Source organism: Pyrus communis, chromosome 16 (assembly GCF_963583255.1).
Source record: "Pyrus communis chromosome 16, drPyrComm1.1, whole genome shotgun sequence".
Taxonomy (NCBI): Eukaryota; Viridiplantae; Streptophyta; class Magnoliopsida; order Rosales; family Rosaceae; genus Pyrus; species Pyrus communis.
This window is the reverse complement of record NC_084818.1, coordinates 6,291,602-6,305,010: the sequence shown is the minus strand read 5'-3', so window position 1 is coordinate 6,305,010 and position 13,409 is coordinate 6,291,602. Positions and strand designations below refer to the sequence as shown.

Here is a 13,409-nt window from a genome sequence, read left to right as displayed (position 1 = left end):
GACATGTTATTTAGACGAGTGACTATCAGATCCATTGCTACTATCATGACCCGATTAGCCACAACTTGAACATTGAATTTTTCATGTGAATTCATATTGTGTTAACAAATCATGTACAGTTTTTTCAAATATAGTGCAAGGTGGATTTCGATCGTAAAGCATCACCCAAGAGTAGAGCCCTTGGCACACTGGTTTTGAAATTTATTGTGTATTTCTTAATAATTTATTTATTCCCAAATTTGTTGATTTGACGCATATTTTCTTCCAAACTTGTTAGGTTATATTCAATTATGAACTCATTTTCGACAATTCCTTAAAAATAATACTTTATTTGTTGAACAAACGCATCATATTTATCTATCTATTAATATATCTTCAATAAGATATGCAATAACTTATGTATATAGCATATTTGCTCGCAATCACCCATAACGTACCTGTTTCAAAACACTAAAATTTGAGAATGTAAAAGTCACATCTCATGAGTCGATGTAAAAAAAAAAAAAAAAAAAAAAAAGAACAAATATTTATAACCATATGTTACATTCACAAGTGCATGGATCCATAAACTAATTAAAGTGTTGCATGTGAAACACAATTGAAGATACTAAACGCATGAGTCACTCATGATTTACTTGCACATGCTTGACAAAATTGGAAAACGGCAAACCCACAACACGAATAACGTATCTTTTTTATTATGACACTTGCTTTCTGCTCCACCGTGAAAAATGAATGATCTGAACTCTTTTTTAATCCAACAATCACATTTGATCCAAATTAAAATCAAACACATCATAATCATATAGATACAAATAGTGAGTAAGTCAACTTAGAACAAAACTATTTACTTCAATCGAACAAGAAAATAGGGATGCAAAAGAGGTTTTGCATCATTTTTAGAAAAGTTCAACTTAACTACCCGCATATGTTGTGCACATGGTCTCATTTAACAGAAATATGGATGGAATATATGAAAAACTAATGGTAGGAGGCAAATCGGCTAAAAAAATTAGTTTGAGTCCTTAATTTTCCAATAGAAAAGTTCAGGGCAGAAATCCAAAGTTAGGTGAAAGTTAAGGGGGTAAATCGACAGTCTACTCATTCAATTATCAACTCATTTCGACAATTCCTTAAAAACAATACTTTATTTGTTGAACAAACGCATCATACTTATCTATCTATTAATATATCTTCAATAAGAGATGCAATAACTTACGTATATGACATATTTGCACACAATCACCCACAACGTACGTGTTTCAAAACACTGAAATTTGATAACGTAAAAGTCACATCTCATGAGTCGATGTAAAAAAAAAAATCCAAATATTTACAACCAGACGTTACGTTCACAAGTGCATGGATCCATAAACTGATTAAAGTGTTGCATGTGAAACACAGTTGAAGATGCTAAACGCATGAGTCACTCATGATTTACTTGCACATGCTTGACAAAATTGGAAAACAGCAAACCCACAACACAGATAACGTATCTTTTTTATTATGACACTCGCTCTCTAGTCCACCGTGAAAAATGAATGATCTGAACTCTTTTTTAATCCAACAATCACCTTTGTTCCAAATTAAAATCAAACACATCATAATCATATAGATAAAACTATTTACTTCAATCGAACAAGAAAATGGGAATGTAAAAGAGGTTTTGCATCCCTTTTAGAAATGCTATATATAAAGGTTTGATAGGTTAGGATTGTGACGTCTCCAATTTCATACATTTGTCGCCCTCTCGATTTTGTCACTTGTCGCGGACAGCACAGTGCTCCAATTACCAATTTCCTCTTTCGCTTTTGTGGCCTCCGCTGAGCACTGAACTGCTTCGACTCACTCAGAGCCCTGCCCCCAATTCTTCTTCCCCCACAAACCCTAATTTTGGAGCTCAGGAGCTCCGATTTCCGCAGGTCAATCTCTCTCTCTCTCTCTCTCTACAATTTAGCTGATCGCTGTTGGGTTTGCTTTTTCCGTTACATGCATGTGCTTGTTTGGTTGAAATGTTGAATTTACAGCATGCATTGTGAATTTTGGGCTTTTGAGTTGTTTGGGTTCGAGTTTTGCAGCTTCAGCTTCCGTTTTGCTTTGTGTTTTCTCTGATCTGCGGCATCTGCTTGTATAATTTGTGTGTGTGTGTTTGTTTAATCGCAGGAAGAACATTAGGACACTATTTATGTATGGTTTTCATTTATTTTTTTGGCGATTTTTCTTTTGGAATTTTGATGATTTTTCAGGGTTGTGTGAATTTTGTTACAATGCGGTTTCATATGGCAAGATGTTTCTTTTAAGGCAAAGATAGATTTTTATTTTGGAAATTGTCTTATGAGTGATTTTGCAGTAGAGAATTAAAGGAATGATTCAGAGACCGAACCCGAATTCTATATAAAGCGGTTTCACTGCTGTACAAGGACTAAACTTGTGTGACCCTAAGCCTTGATTTGTGTGATTTCTTTATGTATCCTGAATGTTGGTGTAGCTTTGGTTATGCTTGTCCCTTCTTTTTCTGGCTTCACCTTGCTTTTAATTTTGAATCATTTTTCGGTGTTTAAGGGAGTGACAAATTTACCCATAAGCTTTTCTTTTCCTGAACTCTTTTGGGGACGTTTATGTTGGGTTTTGTGGTGCAAATAGTGTCAAGTTCGAAAGAAATTAGATTAACAGTATTGATCCGTACTAGACACTTCAAACTCAACGGCGGCAACTAAACACTTATATCTACCTTTTTGACTTTAACCTGCCGTTGCACATGTTCTACTTCCCACATAATGAATCATTAAAAACCATTGAATTCTCACAATTTTGACTAGTGACATTGATATTTAATATTTTGTTTTCATGGTTTAGTGCTCTTTAAACAAAGTTCAAATGGGGAGTGTGGCGGATCATAGCTCTGAAGATGATACCGATATGAGCGAAACAGAACTGGATGAGGATGTAGAAGAATATTATGAAGAGCTGAAGAATGGAAAACACAGTGTGAGAAACTCAGATGGGACATATACTTGCCCTTTCTGCCCGAATAAGAAAAAGCGGGGTTTTGTTCGCAAGGACCTTCTCCAACATGCTTCTGGGGTGGGAAAGAGTACTTCAGAAAAGAGAAGCACAGAAGAAAAGGCCAAACACTTGGCTGTGGTGAAATATTTGGAAAATGATCTGGCAGCTGAAGGTGGCCCATCTAAACCTGTGGGTGAGGAAAAACCCCCAATTGATTGTGACCAGGATGAAAAGTTAGTGTGGCCTTGGACAGGGGTAGTGGTTAATATTCCGACCAGACGGGCCAATGATGGGCGGTATGTCGGAGAAAGTGGATCGAAACTGAGAGATGAGCTAATAAGGAGAGGGTTCAATCCGTTAAGGGTGCACCCTTTATGGAATTTTCGGGGTCACTCGGGAAGTGCGATCGTGGAGTTTAGGAAAGATTGGCCTGGCTATGTTAATGCCATGTCATTTGAGAAGGCTTATGATGTAGACCATCATGGAAAAAAGGACTGGGAGACTAACAGTGACCAAAAATCTGGACTTTATGCTTGGGTTGCTCGTTCAGATGACTATAAAGCTTCCAATATTGTTGGAGAACACCTCCGCAAGATTGGAGACCTTAAATCAATTTCTGAAATTACGGAGGAAGAAGCCAGGAAGCAGGATAGACTAGTAACTAATCTTAACAACATCATTGAGGTCAAGTACAAAGACTTGGAAGAGATGGAGCTGAAATGTAGTGAAACTACAAACTCCATTAAGAGCGTAATCACAGAGAAAGAAAAGATCATTCAGACTTATAATGAAGGTAAGATTTTGCTTTATTTATTCAAAAAAATGGAAGAGTGCTATTTATCATATAGAATGAAGTTGTACAGTGTACAGTGTCCGCATGATTTGGATAAAGTGGCTTGGTTTTCACCATTTTGGGTTTATTATATTTCATTATCATTTTATACTGGTATGAGGCTGTAGCAACATTAATTCCTGACATGCATTTTTTTTGTCTTGATAGAGATTAAAAAGATACAAACGAGCGCTCGTGATCACTTTCAGAGGATATTTGGCGACCATGAAAAGCTTAAGTTGCAACTCGAAACTCAAAAGAAAGAGCTAGAGTCCCGCATAGAAGAAATGGAGAAGCGTGCAGTTGCCAACGAAGATGAAAGTAGGAAGCTTGCTGAGGAGATTGAAAAGGTTTACTAATTTAATATCTGCACCATTGTTGCACATTCTCTCTTAGATTTCATGATTAAATTCTTGTGAACGTATATAAATCATGAATATTGAAAGGATGGAAACTAGTTTGTTGAAAGTTACTGAAAATTAGCATGATATTCAAGTGTCATCAAATTGTATCATGAATATTTTGGGCCTTGAAGCATTTGTGTTTAATTTATTTATATTGTGTGATGTTTTTGTCTTGGTTACTTTTAGATTGCAGAATGAGTTGCATTTAATTTGTAGTCATTGTTGTTGGAGCCTTGAAGGATGGTTCCGAACATTTGATAACAGTGATGTTGTTGTTCTTGTAGAATTCGATAAAAAATAGTTCTCTTCACTTGGCTTCTATGGAGCAACTGAAGGCTAATGCAAATTTATTGAAACTGGCTGACGATCAGAAGGTTTGTTGGCTATTTTTAAGTGCTTAAAAATGATCTGAACATTATATATTGATTTCAGAGAAGATCTTTGATGTATATGACAACCATTTTGATCCAGAGGCAAAAGGAACAGCTCCACAATAAAATAATTAAACTGCAACAGCAACTGGATACAAAGCAAACTCTTGAATTGGAAATTGAGCAACTAAGAGGGAACTTAAATGTTGTAAGGCGCATGGGGGATGACGGTGATGTTGAAGTGCTGAAAAAGGTGGACAACATGATCAAAGGCTTGAGAGAAAAGGAAGAATCACTAGAAGACTTAGAAGCTTTAAATCAAACTTTGATCGTAAAGGAGCGCAAAAGCAATGATGAGCTGCAGGAAGCCCGGAGGGAATTGATTAATGTAAGTTTTTCTGTTTGATTTTAATATAAATGTTGCTCCATTACTTCTCTTTATACTAAAAAAGACGTCTGACATTTCAGATGATCTTACAAGAATTCAGAATTTAATTATGTGTCCTTACTTTAATATTTTGCAAAAACTGGTTGATATTTGACTGTGAAATTGTAAGGCAGACATGCTTTTGTTTGTTTATGTAAATGCTTTTCACTGGAGTGGATCTTCGATTTTGTACTGTAATGTGGAATGACCCTTTGTGCACCAGATAATTCTTAAGGTTCTGTTCTTAGCTTCTTATGCTTATGATAAGCTACTAATATTCTTAATTCTGCAGGGATTGAAGGAAATATCAAGTAGTGCACAAATTGGTGTTAGGAGAATGGGTGAGCTTGACAGTAAACCGTTCCAAGAAGCACTGAAGAGAAAGTATAATGAGGAAGAAGCAGAAGAGAAGGCAATGGAGCTGTGCTCCTTGTGGGTAGAATACCTAAAGGACCCAGAATGGCATCCTTTCAAAGTTACTACGGTCGACGGGAAGCATAAGGTACTCTCTAATACTCATTGTGTTGGGGTCTTCTGCTGTTTCTCTTAGCACAAGAAAGCATCTGACAAAAAAAAGTATCCAATATGTTGGCATAAATTAAAAAGATTTCTTAGATTGAACTAGTTTGGTTATCCCTGTGAGTTATTTCTCTTTGTTGCATATAAAACTAGTTGTGCCAAATTTGTGATTGTGGTGGCAAAATCCTTTCCCAGTGACGTAGCTGATGTTCATCAAATATCCGCATAAATTTTTGTCTTATGCTGTTATTGAATCATCTAATTTTTAAGCTTTAATCATACTCTAATGGCTCTCCGTGCTTTTTCCTTGTGAATCACTTGGCACTTGCTCGCTGCCCCTTTGCTTCCTTTTCACTAGTTTATGTTTTTATGTTCAGGAAGTTATATCCGTCGAGGATGAAAAATTGAAAGATTTGAAGAAAGAACTGGGTGAGGAAGTGTGCAACGCTGTAATATCAGCTTTAACAGAGATCAACGAATACAACCCTAGTGGCAGGTACATAACGTCGGAATTGTGGAACTACAAGGAGGGGCGAAGGGCTTCACTAAAAGAAGGAGTTGCCTTTATTCTGAATCAGTGGAAAACAAAGAAGCGGCGGATGGAGCTGGATTACTAAAGGTCAGTATTCGGTGTTTGTAATTACGTATTTAATGATTTGACATAAATTATCTGTAAGTAAGTTCGAATGATGATTGATTTGAGTATTTGCCTTTCTGTTTTTGCAGTTCCATCTGACCAGCTTAATGGATCATCCTCCCAACACAGAATTGCTGAATAAGTGGCTAACCTGAAGGAGTACTCTGCCTTTAGATGCATTCGTAGTGTAAGCTTTCCCAGTCAATATGTGGACAGACGGGACAGTACCCAACTTCTTATTCAAACTCTCAGGGAACGGAAACCGTTTGGTCATTTCACCTCTATAAAGGTTTGTTCCCGAGAGCGAACTATCGGTATCCGACTTTGGGTGTATCTGTATTTAACAATGTACAATACTCCTGCAAACTTTTAAGTTCCTTTGTCTATCATTTGCTACCTGAATCCTGATGTGATGCTACTCCCATCTGACTCTTAAGTCTTCGGGTCGAAAAAAACTTGCATGAAACGGGCTGTATACACCTTGATCTAACACTCTCCTTGCGGAGAAGTGTATACACCTTATAAAACAAGGTTTTCTCCAAAAAATAAAAGGAAAATAATAATAAGTCTGTCAAAGTGAACGGAGAGAGTGCTGCAAACGACGTCGTGCAAACATGGGAAAAATTGAAAAAAAATGCATTAATTCGTGGACGCAAGATTGACAGTGAAAGGCCAGGATTAAAGGATCCGGACAGATCCGGAGAGGATCTCAGCCCGTCCGTTGAGCCTAAATAAATACAAGAAACCGCGTGATTTCTGGACAGCGGCACATTTCACGACCCAGAACGACGCCGTTTCTGGTCTCCAATCTCAATATCTGCTGTTTCTATGGAACCCTAGGGCTATATATTCGTGCTGTCTTCTCAAATCCTCAGAGATCTCCATCGCCTACATTTTCTGTAAAATTAAAAATTAGGGCTGTGATTAGAAAGAGAGAGGCTTGAGCGGAAACCCCAATTAGGACCAAAGTATCACGGAGCGCAAAGAGAAGCAGAAAGATCGCCGCCGCTTTTCACCCGAATCGTAGGCCTTTGGCGTCTCTGCTCGTATCTTTGCGTTCCACTGATTCTTTCGCCCTGATTGGATCCGACCCGCAATGACAGGCCATCCAATTCTATACACTTGATATGAGCCCCCTTTCTTTCTTTTCAATTTCTGATTTTTAGGGATTTTTTTGTGTGATTTTAGGGTTTTGGGGAATATATTATATATGGCACTTGTTGGGTTTTTGAGAGGAAGCGATTTTGATTTGCCTTCTCGCGTAGACCAATGGTGCTTACAGTGAAGGTCCAATTCGCACCGTTTCGGTGGGAGTCGGACGGCGGCCAGACAACCGTAGTGATGGTATCCACAGATGGCGGGTTCTCTGTCCCGTTTTTCTACTAATCTCCATCTCACATTTTCTTATTTCCCAATCAATTTATCCCAAAAACTTTATTTTTTACTTGATTTGTTTTTTCTATTTTTTTTAATTGAAAATTGAAATTATAATCATTTAATTGAGGGTTGTATGCTATGTTCATAGTCGGTTGATTTTTGAGTTTTGGATTGGAACCTGGACTGGTTGAACACGATGAGTAATGACCATAAACCCTAAACCCTGAGGATTCGAGGACTTAAAAACGTACTGGGGGGATTTGAGGAGGACTTAAAACTGTTCGTGGATGATAAGAGGGAGAAGCAACTCTCATTGAACGGACTGAGAGTAGGGAAGATGTAGGGAGATACACCAATGATCCATTTAAGTTGCTCTCCTAAACTTAAGAAGTTGTAATGAAACCAATTCGAAACAAAGAATCCAATGTAAAAGACGTAGTCACGATTTCAGTTTAGTCGTATGTGAAGGAGAGAAAAAGGTGACTTAGTAGAGAAAAACGTGACTCATTATCGAGGATTGTCATGTTGTATATATTTATTAACTATACCTCGATTACAAGTTATCTGTCAACACGTTCGTCAACATAAATCTTATGAAAAGACGCTTGTTAATATTAATCTTATGAAAAGTAAGTAACGGTCCAATAACCTTTTATAGGATGATCGATTAAGATACGTGATCGGACTGTCTAACCTAAACTTTCTAGGTCATTGTTTAATTTCTCATTCGTCTGCTGGTGGCAGACGTCCCTTCAAAGGTCCATGATTGCCGGTAAAATCACACCCCGAATGCAAAGTTGCTAACCATCCCCAAAAGCAAAGACGGAAAAAATACTAAAATTAAAGTATATAATTATAAATATATTCAGGATCAGATAACCAAAGCAGCGGGCTACCAGCCACCTCAGCTGCCTACAACAACACTTTTGAAGCTTTGAGCTTTTTTCACTCCTCCACCCAGCAGTAAAAAAAAAAAAGTTTTAACTTTAACCCCACCATCGAACATTGCTTTTACTTTCTTGCTCTTCTCTCTTTTCCCAAACCCAAAAATTAAAAGGAAAAAAAAAAGAAAAGCAAAATGATATATTAAAAAGCGGGAAAATTGAAGAATTAGACCCTGAAGTTCTTGCCGGTGAAAGTTTGGCCGAACTGCCAGTTGGAAGGGACGATGTTCCAGGAAGTGGAGGTGCGGCGGTCACTGGCTGTCACCCTGAAGGAGAGTGACTGTCCAACCAGGATGGCGTTTGACTGCCAGTTCTGACCCCAGTTCCGGCTCAGGCTCATCCACGGAGTGTTCGTCCCTTTAACGTACACCTTCACTATATCCCCTGCGCCCGCGACGTTGTGGATCAGAACCAAGTTGAAGTACTTGTGGCCGTTGATTGTGAACCTGATTCCACCTTGCTTCCGGCATGGCACCCTAAACCACAAAAATTCACAAAAAGGGCATTTTAGTCATTTGGCTATTTAGAAACGACCGAAATAATAAAACAAAAAACAGAGAGAAAGAGAGAGTGTGCTCACCGGCGGTAAGAAACAGGGACAATGCCGGCGCGGTACTCGGCGATCTTGAGGAACATGGGCATGGCGAGATCGAAGTGGGTGCGAGGAGGGTTGCACCAACCGCCATTGTCGCTGGGCTGGGCGAAGTTTGGAGGGCAAAAGTTTGTGGCCGTGACAAAAATGGAGGGACTGCCAGATTTGCACCACTGAGGCTGATTCGCGCACTTGATTTCGAAGCAAGCTCCACAGCTCAAACCGTTGTTGAAGAGTGCCGTGCTGAGCGCCGCCGTGTTCACTCCATAGCCCTGGCTGTACAGATTTCCGTAGCCACAGGCCCCTCCTGTATTATACACAGAGACAATCAAAAGGCATGAACTTTTAGTTTTTGTTATAATATTTTGAGAGATTTTGGGAAATTTTGATGTGGGTTTTTGAAATTAGAGGGTCTAAATCCAAAAGGAATGAACTTTATGTTATATTCTGCTTAAAAAATGCAAGGGGGCCGGGTTTAATGAAATCTCATGAGCTTACCCATAGTTCCAGAGGCATCACTGCCGCCATAGAAGGTGGCATGAGCACCCTGCCACGCTCCGCCAGTGTAAACACCAGGAATTCTGGCCTCAACTACAATGGTACTCGCCAGTGCCATGAGAGAAGCAATGCAGAGCAGAGGAGCCATGGCGGCCATTACTTTCTAGAGAGAGAGAGAGAGAGAGAGAGGATGGGGTTTTTGAGTTGGAGGGTTTGGGTGTGAGGAGAAAGCAGAGGGGTGGAGTGCTATTTATGAACAAAGTTGAAGAGAAACTATTGTCAAAAAGTGACAAAATCATCACCTTGATTAATGCGGCTTTGGTCTCCCACGCCACGAGTAGTTGAAGGTGTTTTTTTGGCGGTAATTCCGTTCAACTCTTTTTTTATTCTCAATTGACGGAAATGCCCTTTTGGTTCATTCCTTTCAAGAAGTTTTAGGGTGAGGATTGTACGTCTAAAATTATGATCTTGGTGCATTGAGGAGAATAGGGGTTTGGTTCTCTTCAATTGCTCTGAACGAAAAAGAGTAGGATGTTTGAAAGAGTAGTAGCCGACGATTGAACCTCGATGTATAAATTTTCTCATTTAATTCTTCAATACTTTCGACATCGGCCTTGAGGATAGCTTGAATAGGCGGACCGCCTAGGATCCCTACTCTAGAGAGGCCCCCAATTTTTTTTCTGATACACGCGTGCACACACACACACACACAATATATTACAAACTTTTTATTTGTTTAAATAAGAAGTTTATGGATTTTGAGATTTTATCTAAATACAATAGCACATTGGGCTGAGCAGGTAAGCCTGTCATTTTAAGCGACTCAAACATGTTCTTATTGACTTGAAAACAAGTTTGTTTGCTTCTTTTATCTCACTTCCCAAACCGCTAGACACCGAACTCTAAACAAATAAACCCTTTGGTTTTTGTTGCATTCCCCAAACAACACACAAAATCCTAAGCATCATTGTTTTCTAAGGTCCCACTTCAAAGGCTCGTCTAGACTCTAGAGTCCCCATATTCTTAGAATCAAGCCTGAATTTATCATCGGATTGTCCTATTCAATCAATCAAATTACATTCATCTCTCTATTCAAAGAAAGATGCGGGGTTTTGTGGAAAAGGTGAGGGTAGTAAATGTAGGGTCAACAATATCGGGGCTCAAGGGAGTTGTGATCATATTGGATGAATCATGAAACTGGTTTGCTTCGTTTGCAATTTGTGCCATCAACTGCGCACTCTTTGTCTTTTTGGCTGCCAAATTAAGAATTTTCTTTCTTTTTGTTCCTTCATTTTTGTCTCTTGGCTCTCTAGATAGTGGGTGCATGTGCATTGTGGACTGTCTAGTGAATAGGAGGGAAGACTTGCTTGGCGTACTTAATGGTACGGATAAAAGGTTTTTGCTTGAAAATTTTATTTAAAAAATTGACGTTGTAGTGTTTGATTGATTGTAGATCTGGTTAGTTTTATGTATTATTATAAGATAAGGCATTGAACGACATAGTGTTATCAATAAGGGCTCGAATGTGTGCGCTTGTAGTGGTTGAATCAAGAGTTTCTTTATGTACTGATTTGTGGACGATTTTGCAGATCATTCAACTTTGCATTCTAATTCGTTACAGAGGTGGGGTTGAGATTTGTTATTGGAGAAGATTTTGTTTACTGCACATATAGTATTGCTTGAGCATTGTAATTCTTTTAAAATTCATATCATATCATGTTTATAAAATAAAGAATAACATATCGCTATCAGTAACTTGAACCTCGCATACAACAATTATGATCTAATGTTCCACTTTATGAATATGAAAAGCAATTTCCTTGGCACTACTAACCAGTAGTTAGTATCATCGTCGCATTTTGAGATATTGGATGAAACCAATTACAAATTTGAAAATTAAACTTGTTTGGTTATACGTAATCTACATTGATAATCTCACATTGAATTTGTTTAGTGTTAAGAGTATGAATCTCACAATGGGAAGAAGAGAGACCTTGCATGTGTGTATAAATAATCGGATTATTTTTCAAACTACCAATTAATTTTACGATGGAATCTCAACTTTCTTTGTTTAACAAAAGAAAAGTTAATGAGCAGCACTAAACGTAAGCAATTTTTAGTCAATAAAAAATATTATCCACAAAAGCACAGACCTTTGACGAAGCTACAATTTTATCTACACATTGTCCATTTTTTTCAATTTTCAAAGCGTGTGGATTGGGCTTTTTCCTTCAATGGGGCCCAATCATTTCCGCATTCTACGGTCCTCGTATTACGCCGTGCGTCTGTCGTACAGCTGCGTACACATCACATGAATACGGTGGACCTACTTGCTTGCCTACGTCACTCTTGCTTTTAGCTTCTAGCTAGGTCTAAATACTGAATGTATATGCTTTGTGACACCTACTTCAATCCAAAGAAGATATATTTTTTTTTATTGTAAGTTGTTATCCAATTATCTATCTCGTTTAATGATTTGTTTTTATCTAATTATCATTAACCTAACTCACAAATAAAATTTAATTATAACTAAAACAAAGAATAATTGTAGAGAATAAACGTTTATATCTATTCACGTACTTTCACGTCATCTGATATATGTTGTCATGAATGATCGCATTCTAATACGAACTCAAGATCTTAATCAACAATTTGAAGAGGGAGGACAAAGGAGAGGGTGGCATTTCTATTAAACGAGACACTCATAGAGAAGCCACAAAAACGGTTAGGAAGGTAATGCTTTACTGCTTTTTCGCATTAAGGATGTCGATTTGGGTTGACAGAAAAGAGTTTATTTCATATCCATCAACAAAATCTAAGAGAGATATTCACCACGTCATCACATCTCCCAAAATTATTTAGCTGTGTTGTTCAACAACACATCACCAAACCCTTCGGCCAGTCACCCTGTTTTGGATTCACTTCCATGAAAACACGTACGGTCTCAAATCTCAATGCATGTGAATATTTTCCACGACTAGAAGTCTGGTTTAATTATTTTGTAGGTCTTTCATTTGTGTTTTATGTGTTGTTTGTACCATTGTATGAGAGAGAGAGAGAGAGAGAGAGAGAGAGAGAGAGAGAGAGTCAAGTCAAACCGAGACTTAAATTTTACTTTTGAGTGTGCATGGCTTTGGTAGCTAGAACATATGACATTATTGATCGCCTTCAGAGCTGGTAAGGATGTTGATGTTGCTGATTACTTTGCCTGTGATTCTGTTAACTGCGACACTTACAAGTTTCATCGTCCATACACGTAGTAGTAGTTGATATGTCGTAACTGGGTGCATGTCGTGTGTGAGTGTGTGTTATGCAATCAGATGAGAGTGGCATGAATGATTGTGAACCATTGATGTATGCGAGTTTTATGAGATTCACTCATTTCACTATAAATAGTGATAGTGGCGGATCTAAAATTTGAACTTTGGGGGTCCCAATGTTAAATACAGGTTCTTTAGATAGGAACAGAGCGCGAAGCGAACAAAAAAGAAACTCAATTTATTCACTTGCTAGGCTTGTTATGCACATGTCAATAGCTCTCGACATATGTTAAAACAATTTAACGAGTGATATATAGAGAGAACTTGTCTAATAATGTTGTCAACGCAACATGTCGAGATAGGCCTAACATGCATTACATCAAACATTTAGTAGGCACAAAAGAGACTTGTACCAAACATTTGGAGGGTCCTCAAAAGACATTCACATGTATATTTTCTGGACTCGAGTGGTCCTAGGACCACCTTGGCCCCTTTTTCCATCCGCCCTTGTGTAGCAGAGTATGTAAATGGGTGCATGTCGT

At 38.2% G+C, this 13,409-nt stretch overlaps 2 protein-coding genes across 2 annotated transcripts; one reads left to right on the top strand and one right to left on the bottom strand.

The window, feature by feature from the left end:
- Positions 1 to 1,731: 1,731 nt before the first annotated feature.
- On the top strand, positions 1,732 to 6,598 carry LOC137721536 (protein INVOLVED IN DE NOVO 2-like). Its single transcript, XM_068460629.1, has 8 exons — positions 1,732 to 1,922; positions 2,857 to 3,799; positions 4,007 to 4,188; positions 4,527 to 4,616; positions 4,714 to 5,001; positions 5,333 to 5,542; positions 5,937 to 6,178; positions 6,286 to 6,598. Exons 2-7 carry the CDS (start codon positions 2,878 to 2,880, stop codon positions 6,174 to 6,176), a joined length of 1,932 nt encoding a protein of 643 aa, XP_068316730.1. The 5' UTR covers positions 1,732 to 1,922; positions 2,857 to 2,877; the 3' UTR covers positions 6,177 to 6,178; positions 6,286 to 6,598.
- Positions 6,599 to 8,378: 1,780 nt separating this feature from the next.
- LOC137721538 (expansin-A4-like) lies at positions 8,379 to 9,811 on the bottom strand. The gene is made up of 3 exons (XM_068460630.1): positions 9,608 to 9,811; positions 9,098 to 9,416; positions 8,379 to 8,993 (listed from the first exon to the last, which is right to left on the bottom strand). Exons 1-3 carry the CDS (start codon positions 9,762 to 9,764, stop codon positions 8,684 to 8,686), a joined length of 786 nt encoding a protein of 261 aa, XP_068316731.1. The 5' UTR covers positions 9,765 to 9,811; the 3' UTR covers positions 8,379 to 8,683.
- Positions 9,812 to 13,409: the final 3,598 nt, after the last annotated feature.